General features: G+C 41.1%; 1 protein-coding gene across 1 annotated transcript in view; it reads right to left on the bottom strand.

Annotated features, from left to right (window-relative positions):
- BMAL2 (basic helix-loop-helix ARNT like 2) overlaps window positions 1-26,198 on the bottom strand; it is a 95,915-nt gene that overhangs the window by 35,596 nt on the left and 34,121 nt on the right. Inside the window, exons 4-9 of the mRNA XM_068970208.1 lie at window positions 21,432-21,595; window positions 16,205-16,360; window positions 9,282-9,361; window positions 7,477-7,569; window positions 4,579-4,696; window positions 3,685-3,828 (exon numbers count right to left, since the gene is read on the bottom strand). Coding sequence (XP_068826309.1) covers window positions 3,685-3,828; window positions 4,579-4,696; window positions 7,477-7,569; window positions 9,282-9,361; window positions 16,205-16,360; window positions 21,432-21,595 — 755 coding nt within the window. The remainder of the gene's footprint in view (window positions 1-3,684; window positions 3,829-4,578; window positions 4,697-7,476; window positions 7,570-9,281; window positions 9,362-16,204; window positions 16,361-21,431; window positions 21,596-26,198) is intronic.

Below are 26,198 nucleotides of genomic sequence, written 5' to 3' on the forward strand. Positions count from 1 at the left end.
TTGAGAGTCCCTTGGACAGCAAGGAGATCAAACCAATCAATCCTAAAGGAGATCAACTCTGAATATAAATTGGAAGGATTGATACTGAAGCTGAAGCTCCAATCCTTTGGCCATGTGATAGGAAGGGCTGATTCATTGGAAAAGACCCTGATGCTGGGAAAGAATGAGGGTAGCAGGAGAAGATGGTTGGATAGTATCACCGACTCAATGGATGTGAGTTTGAGCAAACTCCAGGAGATAGTGAAGGACAGGGAAGTCTGGGGTGTTACAGTCCAGGGAATCAGAAACAACTGAGCGACTGAATAGCTTATGATCTCTGCTGCTGCTGCTGCTAAGGCACTTCAGTCATGTCTGACTCTGTGCGACCCCACAGACGGCAGCCCGTCAGGCTCCTCTGTCCCTGGGATGCTCCAGGCAAGAATACTAGAGTGGGTTGCCATTTCCTTCCCCAGGGGCTCTTCCAGATCTAGGGATCCAACCCTCATCTCCTGCATTGGCAGGTGGATTCTTTACTCCTCAGGTGGGTAGCCCTATTGTCAACGACTAACTGTATATATTCAGTCATGTGCTGTCCTAGAATTTGACAAAAACTGAAATGAAAATTCAAGGTGAAAGATAGGACAAGCCTAGACAAGGTAGAGTCCTACCACCGATTTGTGACTTGTAGTTCCATTTTTCAAGATAAATTGTAATATGCCAATTTACTAAACATCATTTATTTTCAGCAAAGCCCAGATTCCTTTGGTTCCCACTGCAGAGCCTTTTCAGAAATACTTAGGAGAATTACCATAGAGAAAATGATCCAAGTTGTTTGCTGTCTTGGTCAGCTGGGCCCCCCATAATAAGCACTACAGGCTGAGTGGCTTTACAGAAATTTATCTCCTCACAGTTCTGGAACCTGGGGTTCTGAGATCAGGATGGCAGCATAGTTGACTTCTGGCTTGCAGACAGCTATCATCTCACTGTATGCTCACAGACTATAAATCTTCTGGGTTCCCCTCTTAGAAGGGTGCTAAATATAGCATGAGGGCCCCACCCTCATGACTTCATCTAAATCTAATTATGTCTCAAAGGTCCTATCTGAATAATACCACATCAGGCTTCAGCATATGAATTTTAGGGACACAATTCAGCCCATGTGTGCATGTGTGCTAGGTCGCTTCAGTTATGTCTGACTCTTGGCTACCCTATGGCCTGTAGCCCACCATACTCTGCTGCCCATGGGATTCTCCAGGCAAGAAGATAGGAGTAGGTTACCATTTCCTACTCCAGAGGATCTTCCTGACCCAGAGACTGAACCCACAGCTCCTGCATTACTGGCGAATTCTTTACTGCTGAGCCACCTGGGAAACCCAGAGAATCTCATACTTAGAGTTTAAAGCAATGGTTCTCAAAAAGAAGAGACAGGTTGAAAATCAACCTTGTGGAGTTGCAAGGTTTAGAAGCAAAGAGTAAACTGCTAGGCCAGGGGGTGAGATCTGGTTTTACAGAAGTTAAATGGCTATACTGGGCACTAGCCATGCACCATGACAAAGAGATGACTGAAATATCAGTACTGAATAAGTACATGTGGAAAATCTGCTCTTCCCAGAAGGAGAGAGAAACTAATTTGGCAATCCTTAAAAGACTTACAAATCTTGACAGTGTTAGCCTCTACTCAAGTTATGACTTGCATCAAACATCAGAGATCTCAGCTGTGTTGAGGTGGCTGCATGGGCTGCCATGTTTTCTCTCATATGGATTGCTGTGTAGATTAGGTGATTCATTTCCAACTGGATCTATTCAACGTGGAATTGATTCACCAGAGCCATAATTATTGGATAAATAAATGCTTTTGACCTCAGTATTTGCCTTGACCATTCAGTTCAGTTCAGTCACTCAGTCGTGTGACTCTTTGCAACCCCATAGACTGCAGCATGCCAGGCCTCCCTGTCTATCACGAACTCCCGGAGTCTACCCAAACTCATGTCCATTGAGTCAGTGACGCCATCCAACCATCTCATCCTCTATCGTCCCCTTCTCCCACCTTCAATCTTTCCCAGCATCAGGGTCATTTCCAGTGAGTCAGTTCTTTGCATCACGTGGCCAAAGTATTGGAGTTTCAGCTTCAACATCAGTCCTTCCAATGAACATTCAGGACTGATTTCCTTTAGGATGGACTTATTGTATCTCTTTGCAGTCCAAAGGACTTTTAAGAGTCTTCTCTAACACCACAGTTCAAAAGCATCAATTCTTCAGTGCTCAGCTTTCTTTAAAGTCCAACTCTCAGATCCATACATGAATACTGGAAAAACCATAGCCTACCTTGACCATACAACTTATTTTTTTATATAGAAAATATTAGGACATTAATTTTACATCCATGCATCAAATCACTTGATATTTCACTCTCTGACATAAATCACAGCAGGATCCTCTATGACCTACCTCCCAGAATACTGGAAATAAAAGCAAAAATAAACAAATGGGACCTAATTAAAATTAAAAGCTTCTGCACAACAAAGGAAACTATAAGCAGGGTGAAAAGACAGTCTTCGGAATGGGAGAAAATAATAGCAAATGAAGCAACTGACAAATAACTAATCTCAAAAATATACAAGCAACTCCTGCAGCTCAATTCCAGAAAAATAAACGACCCAATCAAAAAATGGGCCAAAGAACTAAATAGACATTTCTCCAAAGAAGACATACAGATGGCTAACAAACATATGAAAAGATGCTCAATATCACTCATTATCAGAGAAATGCAAATGAAAACCACAATGAGGTGCCATTTCATGCCAGTCAGAATGTCTGCAATCCAAAAGTCTACAAGCAATAAATGCTGGAGAGGGTGTAGAGAAAAGGGAACCCTCCTACACTGTTGGTGGGAATGCAAACTAGTACAGCTACTATGGAGAACAGTGTGGAGATTCCTTGAAAAACTGGTAATAGAACTGCCTTATGACCCAGCAATCCCACTGCTGGGCATACACACTAAGGAAACCAGAATTGAAAGAGACACATGTACCCCAATGTTCATCACAGCACTGTTTATAATAGCCAGGACATGGAAGCAACCTAGATGTCCATCAGCAGACGAATGGATAAGAAAGCCGTGGTACATATACACAATGGAGTATTACTCAGCCGTTAAAAAGAATACATTTGAATCAGTTCTAATGAGGTGGATGAAACTGGAGCTGATTATACAGAGTGAAGTAAGCCAGAGGAAAAACACCAATGCAGTATACTAACACATATATATGGAATTTAGAAAGATGGTAATGATAATCCTGTATGCGAGACAGCAAAAGAGACATAGATGTATAGAACAGTCTTTTGGACTCTGTGGGAGAGGGAGAGGGTGGGATGATTTGGGAGAATGGCATTGAAACATGTATAATATCATATAAGAAAAGAATCGCCAGTCCAGGTTCGATGCAGGAGGCAGGATGCTTGGGGCTGGTGTGCTGGGATGACCCAGAAGGATGGCGGGGGGAGGGAGATGGGAGAGGGGTTCAGGATTGGGAACACGTGTACACCGTGGCAGATTCATGTTGATGTAATGCAAAACCAATACAATATTGTAAAGTAAATAATAATAATAAAGTTTAAAAAATATTTTATAATATGTGAAAAATTTTAAAAGCAGTTATATGAACAATGAAATTGGAGTAATCTCTCAAAAAAAAAAGATGATACCTTTCTTCTTTGAGTTGGGTAAGTATTCGTGCTCTTCTTTGACAGAGATTTTGTAGCTCTTGATTCGACAGAAAAAAGATCGTCTTGAGCCAGAATACACATGACTCTTACTTGTGTGGAAATTACTGTGAACTTGCAAAGCAGCTTTCATAGTGCAAGGAGGCAAGAGAATAGGAAGAAAATGTTTTCAAATAATTTTAAAATGTATTTCCTCATGTGTTCTGGTTATCTATGGTTATTTACATCATTGTACAGCAAACCCCAAAGTGAAACACACCAAAAAATATAATCACTTGCAATTTATCTTTATATTTTTCCCCAGGGGGGCAGATAGTAAAGATAACTTCAATGAAATAAAAATTACATGAAAAAACTTAACTAAAATAGTATCAGTGGCATAAAACATCATTATTTTATATAATAAACAGTTATTACACAATAAGCAGTCTCAGAGAAAAGAAGTATTTCTGGAAAAGACAGAGAATATGTATACTTCCCAAGAACAATTATACAAGGTGTTTCACATTGAGAAGACCTAACACATTTGAGAAAGAGAATAGTTATCCCTTCGCAAAGAACTAAATAATAAAAAAACTCCAGCAACTTTTTTTATCCCAAATGGCACTTTCCAATAAAGATTTTGTTAGCATATGAAAGCTAGAGAATATGAAGTAATCACATTTTCCCAAAAACATCTTCATATATTTACTTTGATACATGCATTCTCTATATAGTGATATTTTAAAAACTGAGGTTGATGATTACAAAGTTATTAAATAATTCTCCCCTTGATAAAACTATAATTAGCTAACTTTTCAAAAAACTATATTGCTATACTTTTAAGAAAGAATTATATTTCCATAAAATGATAAGAAGGCTGAAATGAGTACTTACCTTTGGCATCTCTTAGCTTCTCTCTGGGTGAAATATCAGAGGAAGAAAGTTGTTCCTTTACTTTGGAAACATCTTTTGGATGTAAGAAGTCAAATAAGCTTTGTCCAATCAAACTAGCCTATTTATAAGGCAGAAGTTCATTTAAAATCAGTATCATGTTATTTCTATGTTTCTTCAAACAAACAAATGATATTGTTTCTTCGGTTAAAGTGGCTTTTTCTTAAGCTTGGATATATCAACTACACTGGGTGAAGTTACCTTAGTGTTAAAAGCAGAGTAAAACTTGTAGACAAAAAAAAAAGCACATACACACAGACCCAAAATTGGATACACATAAATCACATACACACACCTAATAACTAACATTTTATTTAAACTTAATCATTGGTAAAAGTGGTAAAGAAAAAAAGAGTGGGCTTCCTGGGTAACTCAGTTGGTAAAGAATCCACCTGCAATGCAGGAGACCTCAGTTTGATTTCTGGGTCAGGAAGATCTGCTGGAGAAGGGATAGGCTACCCACTCCAGTATTCTTGTACTTCCCTTGTAGCTCAGCTGGTAAAGAATCCACCTGCTATGAGGGAGACCTGGATTTGATCCCTAGGTTGGGAAGATTCCCTGGAAAAGGGAAAGGCTACCCACTCCAGTATTCTGGCCTGGAGAATTCCATGGACTGTATAGGCCATGGGGTCGCAATGAGTTAGACACTTTTCACTTTCACTTTCACTGGTAAAAGTAAAAATATTATATTACAGAATAATATAAAAGACACAGAATACCCATGATCTCATAATGTGACTCAGAAATTTACCATACTGCCTTAAAAAAATTACCATACTATTGGTAAACCAAACCCGACTTGGTATACCTCCTACTTGGCATTTCACTTCTCCCCACATGCAGAGCATTCCTTGACCCATGACTTTGTTTGCATGGTCTCATCACCTGGAAATCACTACCTCTTCTCTATAAATTCAGTTCCCTGGCCAAGCTAGCTAATTGCCTTTTACTCCCTAACTTCCAAGATTCCCTCTCCAAACCTGAAATGTCTCCCTCCTCATCTCTGCTCTAAACTGGCAGACATTCTACTTCACATGTGAAGCCCACAGTGATCACTCTCTTCTGAATTTATTACCCAAGTAGACATTTCTATGGAAGGTAGAACAATTGGACCAGCTGGTCCAAGTGGCCTGGAGTGCTTGGCAGTTAGATCATATAGTTCAGTCACTCAGTCATGTCCCACTCTTTGCGACCCCAGAGACTGCAGCACACCAGGCCTCCCTGTCTATCACCAACACCTGGAGCTTGCTCAAACTCATGTGCATTGAGTCGGTGATGCCATCCAACCACCTCATCCTCTATTTTCCCCTTCTCCTCCTGCCTTCACTCTTTCCCAGCATCAGGTCTTTTCCAATGAGTCAGCTCTTCACATCAAGTGGCCAAAGTATTGGAGTTTCAGCTTCCGCATCAATGAATATTGATTTCATTCCTTCCAATGAATATTCAGGACTGATTTCCTTTAGGATGGACTGGTTGGATCTCCTTGCAATCAAGAGTCTTCTCCAACATCACAGCTCAAAAACATCAATTATTCAGTGCTCAGCTTTCTTTATAGTCCAACTTTCACACCCACACATGACTACTGGAAAAACAACAGACTGATGTATAAATCAGATTGCTAGTTTTTTTCTTTTTTTTAAGGCAGTTAGATAGCTCTACTTAAAAAAAAAAAAGCTAGCAATCTGATTTATACTTCAGTCTATTGTGGATTGGCTAATATATAAGTCTATGCCCAGAACTCTGCTTCAGAGCAAATTAGCTTTTTTTTAAATTGACATATAGTTGATTTACAATGTTGTATCAGTCTCTGCTGTACAGACAGGTCAGATTTCTGAAGCTGAAAAGCTGAGGACAAGACCCTGTACCACGGGGATCCCAAAGTCCTCCCGAGCAGTCAGTGAGTCTCATGGTCTCTGAAATGCAAAGTCAGTGTCCAGTGGGACTAGACTCTATGCCACTAATTTGGAACTTAAGAGCTACCTTCAATTGTCAAGTATCTTGGTGTGTATACCTATTTGAGTGATGGTCTCTATTTCTAATTAGAAAATATAATAATCAAATCAGCTGCATGATTCCTTCGGTCGTCACTCCTTTTGTATGTAGGCTCATACAATCTCTTTCTTTTATTTAACTCATTATCTATGAATGCCTTCCATCTCTCCATATATTCAAGTTTCTGGGAGAAAATAGGCTGAGATTGATGAAAGTTATTTATGATCAAAGCTGTTATCTTTACATATATTACATATTATAATATATACATATTATATTATTGTATTTCTGTTTTAAAGGAGACCACAAGTACTAGTTTATTCTCTCTGTTGGTTTCAATCCTATACTTTTTGAGTAACTAGTTTAAATTAAATGGTGTTCAAAAATGAGGAGACAAATCAATCACAGTGCTGGTTAAATAAAGGATGTATTTCAGAATTTGTTGCCAGAGCCTACAGCCAAAGCTGTTTCGCAATGCACATAGCTTGATAAATATTAATGCTCTCTCTTGGAGGAAACAGGCAAGGGTGACTAATATTTTTCCAACACTCAAATATGATATCTTACTTAATGTGTTTATATTCTGAAAAACAGGTATAATCATGATTTCCATTTTTTACATAGGAAGAAGCTGAGGTTCAAGAAAATGAAATAACTTGCTAAAGGAAATAAACACTCCTGTCAGTAACAAAAATTCACACTTTTTCCACATATCTTCTCATTTCTCTTGAAATTCTAACTCAGCAGAACCCAATCCCACAACCCAGGGGGAAGAAAGAGTTCAGAAGCTTCAATATATGTTATTTTTTTTAAATAAACATAGTAAGAAATATGCTCAGTTTTGGATACCTGATCATAATTAAGTATTTTGGAGACCGATTTAGAAACGAAGAGAATTTTTCCTCTTTCACATCCAACCACAAATAGGAAGCCTTCTGCAGTCTAGGATTTAAAAATATAATACAAGGTAAATATTTTAAAAGATCTTGAGGCAAACGTGGTTCACTGATTTATGTAGTTATAGACATTAGATTTATTTTGCTCTTCTTGATGTATTAACCTACCCACAGTTTAAATTCTAACGAGCATTGTAAACAATTCAAAACCAAGTTAATTTGATTGTTAATGGGTAGAGTTTCCTTTGAAGGTGATGATAATGTTCTAAAATTGCCTTGTGGGAGTTTCCTGATGGTCCAGTGGCTAAGAGTCCATGCTTCCAATGTAGAGGGCCCAGGTTCGATCCCTAGTCTGGGAACCAGATCCCACATGCCAGAAGTAAGACTTTTCATGCCTCACCTAAAGATTACATGTACCATAGCTAAGACCCAGTACAGCCAAATAAATACATATTTAAAATTGTTCTTTAAAAATGATAAAAGTTACATTCTGATTATGATTGCATAACTGTGCATATACTAAAAACCATATGATATGTGAATTATCTCCAAAAAAGGAGTTAAACAAATAATAAAAGATTTTCTGTCTCTCTCATACATATACATTCAGATTCTGAGAAAATTACTGTAGCAATAAAACTAAAGAGTGGTCGTAAGAGCTAGTAAAGTTAATTTTAAGAAATTTCTCATTATACAAAAAGATTGGTAACATCAAATTGAACTCCAGTCGAAACTAATGTTTTTCATCTGGAATGCAATATTAAATTGAAATATTTCATAATATAAAAATTATCTGTGTCAAGTTCTATACTCATATAGAAACTCTGTACACATATCAAAACACATCCATAACAGTTGCCTGTGGATGTGTTGAAACGGAAGGACTGTGCAGACTGGGATAAAGGAAGCATCAGCAATACTATATTTGAATTCAGCTGTTCAGATAAAAAAGGGGCTCTTAAAAAAATTCAAGGACAAATGTATATAAAATCTTTCTGTTCAGTTATACTAAGGCATAAAGCCTAGTAGTAACAAGCACAAGATCAAGAAACATACTGCCTCCTGGGGGCAGAATAAGCCAATGACATGGTCATATTTTCCACATCAAATAAACCTCTAGACCAGTGGATCTGGTGCATTTGAAGTGATGAGGACAGAAACGGCAAAGCACTGACTAACCATTCAGTAAGCAGTGGCTGGCTCTGCAGAGGACAGGATCCTGAAGGAACTGAGTACAAGATAGATGGCTTTGAAGGAGGGGGTAATAGAGGGGCACAGAGCTTACAGTGTGGAGGGTTAGCATGTCAGGAAGCATAAGGAGCTTAGCATTAAAGACTAGCTATGCTCTCTGCTTTGGAATATGCCCATCCTCTGCCTCTACATTCATTAACTCAAACTAATTAAGACATGGGCTTCCCTGGTGCCTCAGATGGTAAAGAATCAGCCTGCAATGGGGGAGATCTGGGTTCCATCCCTACATTGGGAAGATCCCCTCGAGGAGGGAATGGCAACCCACTCCAGTATTCTTGCCTGGAGAACCTGGACAGAGGAACCTAGTGGGCTATGGTCCAGGGGGTTGCAAAGAGTCGGACACAATGGACACAGTTACTTGTTTAACTTAAATTTTTATCTTAAAGGAAATTTGACATAATATGTATTCCTGTACATTTACAACAGGAAGTGAACTGAAGAAAATCTTCCCATTCAGACAAAAATGAAAGGACAATACAACTTAGACAAGCATATCTCTTTACTTACCTTAAGAATTAAGTGTCTGAGCTCATTATCGTGAATGAATGAAGGTCTATAATTATTTCCTGGGTAAGAACTTGTCATACCTAAAAATAAAGCAGTCATATAGTTAATTGAAAATCAAGTAGAGATGGAAATATAGTAAATGCTCAGTGAATATGAGCAATTCTGGGGCTGCTATTGGTGATGACAAGGATGACGGTATTTTCTTTTCTAGCATACTCTAAGATCTCTTCTATAATCTCTTTCTTGTTACTAGATTGCAATTTCCTGCTTTCAGATAAGTTCTTAGAGCGACTTATTCCTTTATACACAAATGTACGGACAGTAAAAGCTGTATATTGAAAAGAGATAAAAATGCAATATATTATCTATAATATTATAATAACACACAACAATATGCAAGACTCTGGTTATTTTATAATCTCTTAGCTTCCTAAAACTGATCATATGGTGATCCAGTGGTTAAGGGAATCTGCCTTGCAATGCAGGAGATGTGGGTTCAATTCCTGGTTGGGGAACTAAGATCCCATATGCCTTGGTGCAACTAAGCCCACTTATGTGCTGCAACTACTGAAGCCTGAATGCTTTGGAGTCTGTGTGCCACAATTAGAGAGTCCAAGCACAATACCGAAAGAGTGTACAAAGATCCCGCATGCTACAACTAACACCAGAGGTAGTCAAATAAATAATAAAAAATACTTCTTTCAAAAAAACAAAAAAACACCTGATCATACGAATTATCCTGAATAATTCAGGAGATTATTGAATTCTAAGCAAATTTTATGGATTCATAGGATTTTCTATATGACCCTTTAAAGACCATATGGCGACTTCTGACAGTATACAAAATGTATAAAGTGTAAATGAAATCATTCATTTTAAGCCCTTTCACAGAGTTCATCATGTTGAAAGAAAAGTCTCTAAAGTAACCAGAAGAGCTTGGAAAAGGATAAGGAATGATCAGATTAGTTCAGTTAAGTTCAGTTGCTCAGTAGTGTCTGACTCTTTGCAACCCCAGAGACTGCAGCACACCAGGCTCCCCTGTCCATCACCAACTCCCAGAGCTTGCTCAAACTCATGTCCATCAAGTCACTGATGCCATCCAACCATCTCATCCTCTGTCATCCCCTTCTCTTCCCACCTTCAGTCTTTCCCAGCAACAGGGTCTTTTCCAATGAGTCAGTTCTTCGCATCAGGTGGCCAAAGTACTGGAGTTTCACCTTTAGCATCATTCCCTCCAAAGAACACCCAGGCTGATCTCCTCTAGAATGGACTGGTTTGATCTCGTTATAGTCCAAGGGACTCAAGAGTCTTCTCCAACACCACAGTTCAAAAACATCAGTTCTATGGCACTCAACTTTCTTTATACTCTTTTATAATTTTCTTATAATCTTTCTTTATAATCTTTTTTCCCAGTAGCTGGAAAAACCATAGCTTTGACTAGACAGACCTTTGTCGGCAAGTAATGTCTCTGCTTTTTAAAATGCTGTCTAGGTTTGTCATAGAGCAGGGAGCAAGCGTCTTCTAATTTCGTGGCTGCAGTCACCATCTGCAGTGATTTTGGAGCCCAAAAAAATAAAGTCTCACGGTTTCCATTGTTTCCCTACTTATTTGCCATGAAGTGATGGGAATGGATGCCATGATCTTTGTTTATTGAGTGTTGAGTTTTAAGCCAGTTTTTTCACTCTCGTCTTTCACTTTCATCAAGAGGCTCTTCAGTTCCTCTTCATTTTCTGCCATAAGGGTGGTGTCCTCTGTGTATCTGAGGTTATTGATATTTCTCCCGGCAATCTGATTCCAGCTTGTGCTGCATCCAGCGCGATGATCAGGTCAAAGTTAGGTAAAAGTTTGACCCGAGAGGAGTAACGGAAGAACTAAAAGTAATACATTCATCTTGAGGACATCCTCCAAGCCTTACCGGGAAAGCCCTCCACGGCCACAAGGGGGCGCAGAGGACTGTTCACCCAGCCCAGGTGTGCTGTCCCCAGGTAACTCTAAGCAAGGGTGATTCAAAAGTAAATCAAATTTCCCTTCCTTACACTTCCCAGTTTCCCTAAACAGCAACCCCCTCCTAGGGACTCCAAAGAAAGATGTTTTTGCCAAAAGAAAAAAAAGATGGGGGTAACACTCTGATACAGGTTAACCATTAACTGGCCTTTGGATGAATTTACAGACAAAACTCACCAATTACCTGGGGCTTCCCTGGTAGCTCAGATGGTAAAGAAAGTGCCTGTAATGCAGGAGAAGCAGGTTTGAGCCCTGGGGTGGCAAGATCCCCTTGGAGAAGGAAATGGCAACCCACTACAATATTCTTGCCTGGGAAATCCCATGAACTGAGGAGCCTGGCAGGCTATAGTCCATGAGGTTGCAAAGAGTTGGACACGACTTAGTGACTGAATCACCACCACCAATTACCTAAGTGGCGGGGAAAGAACAAAACCAGAAAATAAAACATCCTCATAGAATGATCTGGTAAAGTCTTCTCAGACTGGCAGCATCCTTACAAGGCCTGACATAAGCAAAAGAAAGCTCTTTTAGAATCTACCTTCTAGGAAGCCCTCAAGCAATCCCCCCACATGACTTCTTGTTATTATTATTATTGTTATCAGTCCCCAGGAGACTTGTAGGAGGGAGTTGAGAAAAGGCTAAAGATGCAGACCTGAGTGCCCGGCTGGCACAGGAATAAATCAGTGTGAGCAAGGTAGTGACACTTGGCAGGCTGGGTTGAAGCGAGGTTGGCAGAATTGTGCTGAGGTAACCTGGTCAGTGTCAGTCAGCCAGAGTGGGTGAGCCCTGGCTAAATAGATGAGTGAGGACGTGAGGACATGCCAGTGAGGAACAGAGGGCAGTCAGTGTAGAGCTGAAGTTAGGGTGAGAAAGAGGAGAGTGAAAAAGTTGGCTTAAAGCTCAACATTCAGAAAACGAAGATCATGGCATCTGGTCCCATCACTTCATGGGAAATAGATGGGGAAACAGTGGAAACAGTGTCAGACTATTTTTCCGGGCTCCAAAATCACTGCAGATGGTGACTGCAGCCATGAAATTAAAAGACGCTTACTCCTTGGAAGAAAAGTTATGACCAACCTAGATAGTATATTCAAAAGCAGAGACATTACTTTGCCGACTAAGGTCCATCTAGTCAAGGCTATGGTTTTTCCTGTGATCATGTATGGATGTGAGAGTTGGACTGTGAAGAAGGCTGTGCGCCGAAGAATTGATACGTTTGAACTGTGGTGTTGGAGAAGACTCTTGAGGGTCCCTTGAACTGCAAGGAGATCCAACCATCCCATTCTGAAGGAGATCAGCCCTGGGATTTCTTTGGAAGGAATGATGCTAAAGCTGAAACTCCAGTACTTTGGCCACCTCATGCGAAGAGTTGACTCATTGGAAAAGACTCTGATGCTGGGAGGGATTGGGGGCAGGAGGAGAAGCGGATGACCGAGGATGAGATGGCTGGATGGCATCACGGACTTGATGGACGTGAGTCTGAGTGAACTCCGGGAGATGGTGATGGACAGGGAGGCCTGGCGTGCTGCGATTCATGGGGTCACAAAGAGTCAGACACGACTGAGCAACTGAACTGAACTGAACTGAGCTAACAATGAATGGTGTGCGATTCTGTACTCCTGCCATCGGGCAGTGACAAATTTGATTCTCAGATTCTACTGGCAAAAACAAATGTGGAACATGATGACTTACTAAGTTCTTCATTGTCATTTATTGTCATTTTATTTTACTGTGTTCTTCATTGTCATTGAAAATGACAATATGACAATGACAATGATCATTATAATGATAAGGATAATAAGGATCAATATGGCAATAACAACTGTTCTTCTTCATCCTCGGACCACCACCTCCACCATTAAGAAACACTGTGCTTAAGGACCTCCCTGAGGACCTGCCTCAGGGAGAGGGAAGGCTACCCACTCCAGTATTCTTGCCTGGAGAATTCCATGGACAGAGGAGCCTGGTAGGCTACAGTCCATGTGGTTGCAGAGTCCAGCATGACTGAGAGACTAACATACACACACATGGAAAGGTAAAACTGTTGGGACATACCAGCCTATGAGCGTTTTCCCCTTAGTTAATTGTGCTGTATTTTACAATGGATAGGGAAGGGGAATTCTTGCCCTTTCCCCAGATAATTTGAGATGCACTGCTGTAGATTGTAGAGAAAAAAACTCATTTCACATCCTCTGTCTTCAGAGTAATTATCTGTGGACCATCTACATGCAACCCTCTCATGGCATCTAGGCATTTGGGGATGGAATTGGGGTACACTCTGGCCAGAGCACTGGAATGCCGCTCCAGCTGCTCTGTCAGCTCATCCATGGGTAGCACTAAGGATCTGGTCAGGATGTCTGATGAGGATAAGACCACCTCACTTCAGTTTACAAGGACCAATAATGAAGTCTGTGTATGCTCTGTTCCAAAGAACCCCATCTGGATTTAGACAGTGTCTCCTCCTTACTGAGCTTGCCCTGCAGCGCATCCCATGCATACTTCCATGTATCACTGATCACACTAGGTGTTAATAATCTCTCCCTGGGTCTATCTTCCTTATCCACCATGCATCCCCCGCCCCCAGCACAGAGATCTTGCCGCCTTCATTTGCCTAACCCCAGCACAGAACAAGAACTCAGCTGAAGCTCAGTGCATGCTTGAAGAATTAGGTTGCTGATTTATAGCTTTTCCCTCAGGTCCTCCTCCCTCAGAACGCTGTGAATGTTAAAACTGTTGGGTAATTTTAGGGTTGCAATCAAATGACCTCAGTTGAACCTGCTAATGTTCATTGCTAACAGATTTAAGAGAAATATTGCACACAACTTACGCAAGGCCTAGTTGTGAATAAAAGAGAATCTTCTTTCACAATGAGCTGTTATGAACAAAAGACCACCAATCGTGCTCCCAGAAGGAGGCCTGCCAGGCAGTCCCCCAACCCCAGGCCTGCTGTGCATACGGTACTGAAGGGATCGAGAGCTGTACTTGCTTTCCCCACAGCCTGCTCTCCAGATCTACTCGTGTTCGGCTGGAGTGCACAAGCCAGTTTTCTACCATCTGCAGAGATCTAAGGAAGGTGCTTTAAAGCACAACTTGCACAAACTACTATTAAATAGCCCTGTAACAGCTGTCTCTAGTTTTACTTCCTAATTTGTAGGTGTCCCTTCCTCCTCCAATCTGAGTAGATCTGTCAGGATTTTTTGGTTCATTATAAAGTAAGATCCTTTTGGTCTGGGCTCCAGTTTGCATGTGGAATCCAGGTAACACCACTCTCCTCTAAGCCACTTTAAGTCAACTTGGCAAAATCTGTGTTCTGGCCGCAGAACTTCCTTCTCCCTGAAACAGACTGTCCTTTTCCTGGCATGTAGTTCAGGACAGAGATCTAAATAAGACTGTTGGCCTTCCTTTGCTTATTCCTTTTTAATACTTTTGGAGCAAGATTTCACTATAATCTTTTAGATCTTTACAAATCTGAACCTTCAGAGTCTCCTCTACAGTCTGGAGAAAACTCACCAGCCAGGTCTTCAGACTGTATCAAAATGAATTTATGTCACCAACATTCTTGTCTCTAAAACCCCAGTCTATTTCCATCATTCTGTCCCTCAAATTGGACGGGGTTTGTTCCCAAACCAGATGTGATTTTAACTACACATGTACACAGAATGTTTATTACACTTTGATTTAAAATTCAAGTTCAGGGCTTCCCTGGCTCAGTGGTAATCCGCCTGCCAATGCGGGAGACATGAGTTCGATCCCTGATCCGGGAAGATCCCCCGTGCCACAGAGCTGCCAAGCCTGTGCACCACAGCTGTTGAACCTGTGCTCTAGAGCCTGGGAGCCACAGCTACTGAGCCCATGTGCCGCAACTACCGAAAGCCTCGTGCCCTGCAACAAGAGAAGCCACCATGGGCAGCAACTACCGAAGCCTCGTGCCCTGCAACAAGAGAAGCCACCATGGGCAGCAACTACTGAAGCCTCGTGCCCTGCAACAAGAGAAGCCACCATGGGCAGCAACTACAGAAGCCTCGTGCCCTGCAACAAGAGAAGCCACCATGGGCAGCAACTACTGAAGCCTCGTGCCCTGCAACAAGAGAAGCCACCATGGGCCGCAACTACCAAAAGCCTCGTGCCCTGCAACAAGAGAAGCCACCATGGGCAGCAACTATTGAAGCCTCGTGCCCTGCAACAAGAGAAGCCACCATGGGCAGCAACTACTGAAGCCTCGTGCCCTGCAACAAGAGGAGCCACCTCAGGGAGAAACCTGCTCACCACAACTAGAGAAAAGCCCACACAGCAACAAAGACCCAGCGTGGCCAAAAGTACACAAATAAATAAATAAAAATTTTTTTTTAGTTCAAAGTCAGAAATGATCACGCATACCCCAATCCTCATCAGCTGAGGACCTCCTTCACCCAGTATGTAAGACTATCTTAGTTTATGGGAGACTATATTAGTAAGTGGAGACACTAATAGTAAGGTGTGATGCATTTTCGGGTACTACTTACAAGTCTGAACGAAGTTTTAAGAGAAATTGATGAATTTAAAGAGTTTTTCTTTTCTAATAATGGAAATCTGACAATAACTTAATATTATCATAACTAAATATTTCAGAACTTCTAAACTAGGTATGCATGACAGGTATCATCACCTTAATATTATACCTGGGAAGACAAGCAGAAATGTGAAGACTTTTCAAGTTCACAGAATAAAGCTAAGATGAAGAGTTCAGTGAAACCAACTTTTCTGACATCCAAGTTAGTACTTTCTCCACCTATGGAATATGGACGAGCATCAAAATGAATACCCATGAAGCTGAAAGATGCATTTGTATAAAATCTCAGTAGCCAAAAACAACAAACCAGGGACCTCAATTACAGGGGAGACTTTACAAACCCGAGTGTGGAGGCCATCTTCCAACTCACCTTTTAAAGATCTCAAGTGTTGAACAGCCATTCTTAAAACTGTCAGTTTGTCCAGTTTCCGGGCCATGGGACTGCACTGAGGGATCATCGTAGACAGTTTTCCAATCAAGTTGTTCATTTTATCTCTCCTCCGCTTTTCAGTTTGGCTATGAGCTTCTCTAAGAAGGAGAAAGCGCCTCTGTTATATTTAACATTCAGCAGACACTCAGGGACCCCAGAGGCACTAGCAGGAGCACGGGTGGGGCCGGCAAGCTCCCGCTGTTCATCCTCCTGACTTTGACCCGGCAGATGGCATTCAGGGATGAGGCAGGACGGGCTGGGGCAGGAGTGGCATTGTTCACTCTGCTTTTACCAGCCTCCACCTCCTGCGCCCACCCCCACTGCACTATCCTTGCTCCTTCCCTTCTGATCTTAGTCCCTGAAATCTGCAAGAAATAAGATTTCCCACCCTAGCATTCTTGCCTGCAGAATCCCATGGACAGAGGAGCCTGGTAAGCTATGGCCCATAGGGTCACATGACTGAAGTCGGACATAGGATCGAATATAAGTCACTGAAGTAACTTAGCACATAAGAGCTGAGGTGGATTTTTTTTTTCCCACTTCCCTCTTAGAGGAAGAGATGTGCACAGATGTGCGTGTGTGCACAGTCATGCCTAACTCTTTGTGACCCCATGGGCTCGCTCTGTCCATGAGATTTCCCAGGCAAGAATCCTGGAGTGGGTTGTCATGCCTTCTGTAGGGATCTTCCCAACCAGGGGATCAAACCCAAGTCTCCTGCATCTCCTGCAATGGAAGGCAAACTCTTTACCACTGCACCACCCAGGAAGCCCCTGAGAAAGAGATGGATTGCCTTCTATTCAAAGCTAATTTCCCTGGTCTTCATTTGAACAGCTACCAGCATCTTGAGCTCATTCTCTTTCACAGCTCCTTATAGGGGTCAATAAATGGGCTCAATCTCTTCCCTTTAGGGGAAAAAAAAACCAAAAAACATTTTCCCTAAATCTAGAGATCTTTTCCCCCTCCCCTCCTCCCTCCTTGGCCAGCTTCCTGAGGCCGTTGTCTCACTCAACCTTCCATCTCCCAGGCATCTCTCCATCTATTAAAGCAACCTCCCACAGCCCCCACTTCACTAAAACTACTCTAGCAGAAGTCATCCTCGTCTTATGCAGCCCCAGCTGTTCCCTGCCTTGCGCTGGACACTAATGGCATTTTTCATTCTTTGTTGGCTCTGCTCCTCCATCCTCCCGCCTCAGCTCCTCCTCTGTCCTTCAGTACTGGTACCCTGAGATCCCTTACTTGGCACTACTCTTTCTTCACCCTATAGCTTCACCCTGAGAGATCGCATTCTCTCAGAAGCCTTTACAGCAACTCATAAGCTACTTAGCCATTTAATCCCTATCTCATTCATACCTCATCCAATTCCAGATCTTTAGAATTAGAAGGATGCACATCAGTGATTCAAAGCACCCTAAAACTCAACAGATCCCAAACTGAATGCATTCTTTGCAACTGGCCTCATTTTAATTCTTCCTCTGCCAGCCCTGATTACTCCTTTTCCTTTTATAGGGCTTATCTTGACTGGCGGCACCACTAGGCTCATGCTAAACCCTTTATTCTTCTTCACCTGGAAGAACCAAATAAACACAAACTCCTATAAATTCTTGTTTTAAAATTATTTCTTAAAGGTGTCTTTTGCTTCTCTCCATCCACCTGTTACTGTCTTAGTGTTAGTCATTCAGTTGCGTCCAACTCTTCGCGACCCCATGAACTGTAGCCTGCCAGGCTCCTCTGTTCGTGGAATTCTCCAGGCAAGAATACTGAAATGGGTAGCCATTTCCTTGTCCAGGGGATCTTCCTGACCCAGGGATCAAACCCAGGTCTTCTGCACTGGCAGATGGATTCTTTACAACTGTGCCACCTGGGAAGCTCCATGATACTCATTGCACAACCCCTAAAAGCCTTTAAAATTGATATTACTGCTTCTTCAAGTATCTTCCTTATCTACTCTATCCTACCCATGACTTCCAGAATTATTGTTTTAAAATAAAATCATCTAACCCCATTGCATAAGGGATGCTAGCATGCATTTTCACTGTCAAAGAGGAAAGTCCAGACTCCCTAATGACATCCCAGTGTTCTCATGACCTGGCTCATGCTTTCATCTCTGGTTTCGCCTCTCCATTCCTTCCCCCTTTAGGTCTGGACATTGTAGAGCAGCAGCGCCAGATAACTTGCTATCCTCCAACGCACGAAGTCAGCTCACATGTCCTCTATGTCTCGCACTCTTCTAGAATTAGAATGTCCTGCCTCCCTATATTCCTGGAAAAAAAGTCCTAATCCCTCTTCAAAACCCAGGTGACTTATTCCTCTGGGAAGCTCTCTTTAACATCCCTCTCAAAGCCACCTCAGTACTTTGTTTCATCAAACGTACCACTACCATATTTCATCAAATCTAAGACACCATCAGCTGTAAGATGCACCATTATCTAGTGCATCACAAAGACAGGAAAATGCTCTCAATTAATAGGGAGATAACACTGATGATAAGACATGTGAGGGGTGGGTGTATATCTTTGATTTCAAGAATCAGGTTATTCTACTTTTGACATTTTACTGTGAATATTTGTCTGTTTCTCCTACAACACACAGATCATGGCAACTCCAGAATTTCTATATAAGAAAATTTGGGGGGAAGTCAGTCTAATGGGAAAGGGGAAAAATAGGAGATTTGTCCTGATCTATTTTTAGAGACTTTAGATGAAGGAGTGGGAGGAAGGGGAGAAGCAATGATGGAGCTAACAACCCCCTCATGCCCCGCCCCCCAAAAAACCATTCACCTTTGGCCAATGCCTGGAATAAAGTACATGCTTTGGGATGAACAGGATGGCATTCAAATTAAAGTGACAGTAAAAATGAAGTTGTTCACTCATGTCCAACTCTGCGACTCCATGGACCATAGCCTACCAGGCTTCTCCGTCCACGGGATTTTCCAGGCAAGAGTACCAGAGTGGGTTGCCATTTCCTTCTCCTGGGGATCTTCCCAACCCAGGGACTGAACCCGGGTCTCCCTCATTGTAGGCAGACGCTTTACCTTCTGAGCCACCAGGGAAGCTGCATTCAAATTAAATGTAGGAGCAAGCACATTGATCCTCAGACTGTGCTCCTCAAAGTCTGAAACTTCGGAAGGGGTCTTGGGAGTCATGTGGAGGAAAGCAGAAATGAAGGGACTCCTGGGGTGGGGGTGGGGGTATGATGGAGCTACTGTAAGAGTTCATTAAGCAAAGGGTTCTGCAGCTTCAAAAATACAGTTGGCTCATGCATGCAATCATTCATCCGTACATAAATAGATGTACTCAGCATACATGAATGCATATGTGAATGGATAACTACTACTTTGAATGCCATCCCGTTCATCCCAAAGCATGTACTTTGTTCCAGGCATTAGCCAAAGAGTGGTCTTTTTTTGGGGGGTGGGGGGGGTTGTTAGCTCCATCAGTGCTTCTCCCCTTCCTTTCACTCCTTCATCTAAAGTCTCTAAAAGTAGATCAGGACAAATCTCCTATTTTTCCCCCTTCCCATTAGATTGACTTCCCCAAACTTTTCTTATATAGAAGCTCTGGAGTTGCCATGATCTCTGTGTGGTAGGAGAAATAGACAAATGTTCACAGTAAAGTGTCAAAAGTAGAATAACCTAATTCTTGAAATCAAAGATATATACCCACCCCAACATGTTATCATCTGTGAAACATATAGGGCTCCCCTGATCACTCAGTTGGTAAAGAATCCGCCTGCAATGCAGGAGACTCCGGTTCCATTCCTGGGTTGGGAAGATCCACTGGAGAAGGGAAAGGCTACCCACTCCAGCATTCCTGCCTGGAAACTCCCATGGATGGAGATGCCTGGCAGGCTACACTCCATGGGTTCGCAAAGAGTCGGACACGACTGAATGACTTTCACTTTCACTCCTACTATGGTCTGCTGTTGTTGTTTAGTCACTAAGTTGTGTCCAACTCTTTGCAACCCCGTAGACTATGGCATGGTTTTCCCTCATAGCTCAGTTGGTAAAGAATCTGCCTGCAATGCAGGAGATTCCTGGGTCAGGAAGATCTCCTAGAGAAGGAAATGGCAACCCACTTCAGTATTCTTGCCTGGAGAATCCGTGAACAGAGGAGTCTGGCAGGCTACAGTCCTTGGGATCACAAGAGTTGGACTTAGAAACTTAAGTGAGAGACTACAGCACATCGGGCTCCTCTGTCCTCCACTATCTCCCAGAGTTTGTTCAAATTCATGTCCATTGAGGCAGTGATGCTATCTGATCATCTCACCCTCTGTCACCCCCATCTTCTCCTGCCCTCAATCTTTTCCAGCATCAGGGTTTTTTTCTTTGTTTTTTCCAATGAATCAGCTCTTCCCATCAAGTGGCCAAAGTATTGGAGCTTCAGCTTCAGCATCAGTCCTTCCAATGAATAATCAGGGTGGATTTCCTTTAGGATTGACTGGTTGGATCTCCTTAGAGCCCAAGGGACTCTCAAGTTAGGTCCTTATTGTTTCTGTCCTTTATCATGCCCATCCTTGCATGAAATGTTCCCTTGATAACTCCAGTTTTCTTAAAGAGATCTCTAGTCTTTCCCATTCTGTTGTTTTCCTCTTATTTCTTTGCATTGTTCATTTAAGAAGGTCTTTTAGTCTCCTGGCTATTGTCTGGAACTCTGCATTCAGTTGAGTATACCTTTCCTTTTCTCCTTTCACTTCTCTTCTCTCCTGTTGGGGCATAGACTTGGATTACTGTGGTGGTGAATGGTTTGCTTGGAAATGAACTGAGATCATTCTGTCATTTCTGAGATTGGATCCAAATATTGCATTGCAGACACTTTCGTTGACAATGAGGGCCACTCCAGTTCTTCTAAGTGATTCTTCCCCATAGTATAGATAAGGGTCATCTGAATTAAATCCACCCATTCTCATCCTTTTTAGTTGACTGATTCCTAAGATCTTCAATCAATCTTGCTATCTCCTGCTTGACCACGTCCAATTTACCTTGATTCATGGACCTAACATTCCAGATTCCTATGCAATATTGTAATTTATAGCATCAGACTTTACTTTTATCACCAGACACATCCACAACTGAGCATCGTTTCCACTTGGTCCAACTGTTTTATTCTTTGTGGAACAGTTAGTAATTGCCCTCTGCTCTTCCCCAGTAGCATACTGGACACCTACCAACCTGTGGGGCTATCTTCTGGTGTCATATCTTTTTGCCTTTCCATACTGTTCATGGGGTTCTCCAGGCAGGAATACTGGAGTGGGTTGCCATTTCCTCCTCCAGTGGACCATGTTTCATCACAATTCTTCTCATCAGTTGGGAATAAGGAATGGTGATGTTGGCAGCTAGGAAACAGAGAGGAAGGTGAGATAGCCAGTTTTTGAATAAGGTACTTTTCTTGAAGGGTGTGCACTTGAAAAGATTTCTTGGAGAATTTTATTAAAGAAAGGTATATCTACCCAGAGGACAGTTTTCTGCTTAATAATTTATCAGGGCTCTGGCTCATAATCCTGTGAACAGCTACTGTCACTTTGAACCATGTCAGTATTTCATAAAGTCTTATTTTTTAAAAAAAAGAATAAATGGAGAAAAAGCAAAATTGAGATCTGGCCATGAGGCCAGAGGCAGAAAAATATTTGTTGAGGTTGAAAGAATATGATGAAACAATTGACAGAATTTATGACAGTGGATTCCTAATAATCAGAAGCTCCTTGTAAGTAATTCTGATTTGCTTATTGGATGAATTAGGTTTTCTCTAGTACTTCAAGGAAATAATAGTTGTTTTTAATAAATAGCTATTCTAAGAAAAATTTAAAGACAAATAAGCTAAAATGTTATCCAAGTAGATAGAGAAAAAAGGTATAAGGTATATGATGATCACTACATCTCAGAGCAGAACATATGAGAAAAACCTAATATTCATGAATCTGTTCTATCTTGACATCACTGTTTGCTTCAGCTAGTGGTCTGCATATGTGACTTCCCCACCCAACATATACCCTCTCAATGGTTCATTGTACCTGAAGGACTTAATTTTTACTTGTTGTTCACATTCTTCGATTCTTCAAAAAAGCAAGATAAAGTATCAAACTGCATGAAACAGATCTTCAGTAATTCTTGAGAAATAAATGTGAGATTAAGTTCAGTCATCCTAATTCCAATTAAGTCTTTAATTATACATGCTACCCTGAGCTCCTAATTGAAATGATTATTATTGTCTGGGTGAGCTGCTCTTGTACCAAAGCTGACAGGTACCTCATCTCCATCAGGTAACAATAACTATGTGAAGCAACAGTGAATAATAACTTCTGCTGTGTTTAGAAATTATGCCATCCCAATCTTGAAAAGTATATTCATAGAAATAACATTAAATAAAATAGCTATTTTTAAAACAATGAATGGCTTAGCCAAAAACGTTGTAATAGCTCTATTACATAGCCTGAAAATTTATTAAAGCTCTAAGACCTTTAATTTTGTCTGAAAATTCATCTAGACATAAGAAATAATTTTGAAAGCTGGAAACTGATCACTTGCCAATAATATTAATTTTCACATTAGTATATGCCTTAGCAGAATATTCTAAATGTATATATGTGTGTGTATAAATATTTATATATATATACTTACATACAGGTACATATGCAGCAGTGCATTTATTCATTCAGAATGTAGTCACCAGACCATTACCAAAGCGATGGTGATAAAATACTTTCCACATTAAAAAATCATGCAGGCTACGTAGTTTTTCTTCAAATATGTGTTTTAAAATATATACTCCCAAGTGTATTAATTTTTGAAAGGGCATTTTAAAAATTCACGGTAAAGCTTCCATAATCTCATCTGGAAATAATTACAATCAACATTTTAATGGGTCTCCCCCAGTCTTTCGTAGACATGTATCTGTGTGTGTGCTTAGTTGCTCAGTCGCGTCCGATTCTTTGTGACCCCATGGACTGTAGCCTGCCAGGTTCTTCTGTCCATGAGATTCTCCAGGCAAGAATACTGGAGTGGGTTGCCATGATCTTCTCCAGGGGGATCTCCCTGACCCAGGGATCAAACCTGCATCTCTTGAGTCTCCTGCACTGGCAGGTGGATTCTTTATTACTGAGTCACCTGGGAAGCCCAGACATGTATCTAGATACACAAAAAACCAGCTTTGACTATTTAACTTAGTCATGGGGGGCGGGGGGGAATTGTGGAGCATGGAGGGTATTTATATAGATTTGTGTTCTATATTGTGTATATACTGATAAAAATATATAAAATAAAATTCAGATGATCATGTAAAATTTTTCATGTCTTGTCTGATTCACTTAACACTATAACATAAATATTTTCTCCTAGCTTCAAACATTCTTGAAGAACATAATTTTTAATGACTAAATAGTGGCCTGTTGGTTAGCTATGCTATAATTTATTTAATAATTTTCTATTACTAGATATCTCAATATTCTAATTTTTCAATATTATAAATAGTGTGCCTAATACGACTGTGGTGCATGCACCTTCAATTATTCTCCTAGGATAAAACTTTGGTAGTCACTCAGTCTTATCCAACTCTTGATGACCCCATGCATTGTAGCCTGCCAGGATCCTCTGTCCATGGGATTCTCCAGGAAAGAACACTGGAGTTTGTAACCATTCCCTTCTCCGAGGTATCTTCCCAACCCAGGGATGGAACTTGGTTCTCCCACATTGCAGGCAGATTCTCTACTGTCTGAGCCACCAGGGAATCCAGGATAAACCTTCAGATGTACAATGTATGGATAACTGCTTTAAGGCTTCTGACTCATGTTGCCAAGTTTCCCTCTTTTAGAAGACTCAACAATGATCATTTTCTAGACTTTGAAGAGTTTGATCTACCTGTGAACTATTTTATTCATATGATGTATTTTGTTTGAGGTTTCAATACTATTTTCCTGTTTAAAAAAGATAATACATGCTGTTTATAGAAGACTTAATAAAAGTTATGAAGAGATGCATATAAATGTTCCAAATAAAATAGGACCACTAAGATAAAAGCTTAATCAAAGGATGTTCTTCCTTATCACTGTCTAAATAAATAGCTTTGATGACACTTTATCAAAAGTATTTTCATGTGTGTTATTTGATTCTGACCCCATTTAAGAATCATGTAGTTATTCAGTTCAGTTCAGTTCAGTCACTCAGTCATGTCCAACTCTTTGTGACCCTATGGACTGCAGCACACCAGTCCTCCCTGTCCATCACCAACTCTCGGAGTTTACTCAATCTTATGTCCATTCAGTGATGCCATCCTCTGTCGTCCCCTTCTCCTGCCTTCAATCATTCCCAGCATCAGGGTCTTTTCCAATGAGTCAGTTCTTCACATCTCAGGACTGATTTCCATGTAGTTATTACTCTCCCCATTTTAAAGATGAAGGAATTGAGGCCCAATAAGGTTACTGCTCGAGGTCATAGACCTAACAGGAGGCCAGTGAAGCTTATTCTATGTAGCCTCATGTGCCTTCCTCTATGCCTGTCTCATTATCAGCCTGCTCTGTGGTATAAAATTAAACAGCCTTTTTGAAACAATAGAGAGTGTTAGATTAAGTCAGCTTTTTTTTCCCCTCTCTTTTCTGTCTGACTTCACATCTAAGGATTAAAGTAGAAAATAATGATACAGGATGAATGATTTTCTAATGACCTGAAATTATATACACATATGCATGTGTGCTTAGTTGCTAAGTTATGTCCGACTCTTTGCGACCCCATGGACTGTTACCCACCAGACTCCTCTGTCCATGGGATTTCCCAGGCAAGAATACCTGGAGTAGCTTGCCATTTCCTTCTCCAGGGGATTCTTCAGATCCATGGATTGAACCCATGTCTCCTGCATCGGCAAACGGATTCTTCACCACTACGCCACCTGGGATCCCCATATATAAATATGCTGCTTCTTAGCTGCTTCAGTCGTGTCCTGCTCTGTGCAATCCTATGGACTGCAGCCCGCCAGGCTCCTCTGTCCATAGGATTCTCCAGGCAAGAATACTGGAGTGGGTTGCCATGCCCCATCCAGGGGATCTTCCTGACTCAGGGATTGAACCTAGGCCTCCTGCATTGCAGGCAGATTCTTGACCACTGAGCCACCAGGAAAGCCCCATATATAGATCTATATTACTTCAATTTCAAAAGGTAAAGTTTAACTGTTTTAAATCATGCTTTTGCTTTGATTATACACATCTTAGCAAATTAACCCACTGGCTAAATTTGCCTCCTTGATGAAATCCAAACCGACTGTACTTAAGAAATCAAAATAAACTTGAACTAGGTCCTGTGCAGAACAGAAAAAAGGCACGATCTCATTAGTCAAACAGTTCATTCCTTTGCAACATGAACCTAGACAATTAGTAAATTTGCTCTTTGTATGTTTTCTCCATGCTGGCATTTGGTCTATAGTAAAGATATTTTTACTTATGAATTTTAATAAGCTCACTGATATTAATAACATTCACATTAATTCCTTAGATGCATTTTTTTAGTGTAGCTTCTTATACTAAGTAATGTAACTTTTTCAAAACACAGTGGAGTTTTCTTTGAAAACTACTTTCACTGCATTTTGAATGAAATGTAGGCCCTCCTCATAAATCAAGCAAAAACAAATGAAATTGGAAGCAAATACAGTCAAAACACTCCTCCAATTGGCTGCTTTCCATGCATTTCTCCTTTTTGAAACTTTCTTCCTTTCCCTTCTGAGATACTATGCTCATTTTATAGCCCCATCTCCTCACATTTTGGGTAGGCGCCCCTCCTCCCTGAGCCTCCCCGACCTTTCCTGCACCCATACCTGCATCCAATGCCAGTCACCACTCTTGTTCTTTATACATTAATGGTGTCTGAATCTCCATCTCCAGGCCAAGCCTCAGCCCTGAGTTCCAGACCCTTATATCCAACTGCCTACTTAAAGATTCCCATAAATGTCACATTCTC

The sequence above is a fragment of the Capricornis sumatraensis genome, chromosome 4 (assembly GCF_032405125.1).
Source record: "Capricornis sumatraensis isolate serow.1 chromosome 4, serow.2, whole genome shotgun sequence".
Lineage (NCBI taxonomy): Eukaryota > Metazoa > Chordata > Mammalia > Artiodactyla > Bovidae > Capricornis > Capricornis sumatraensis.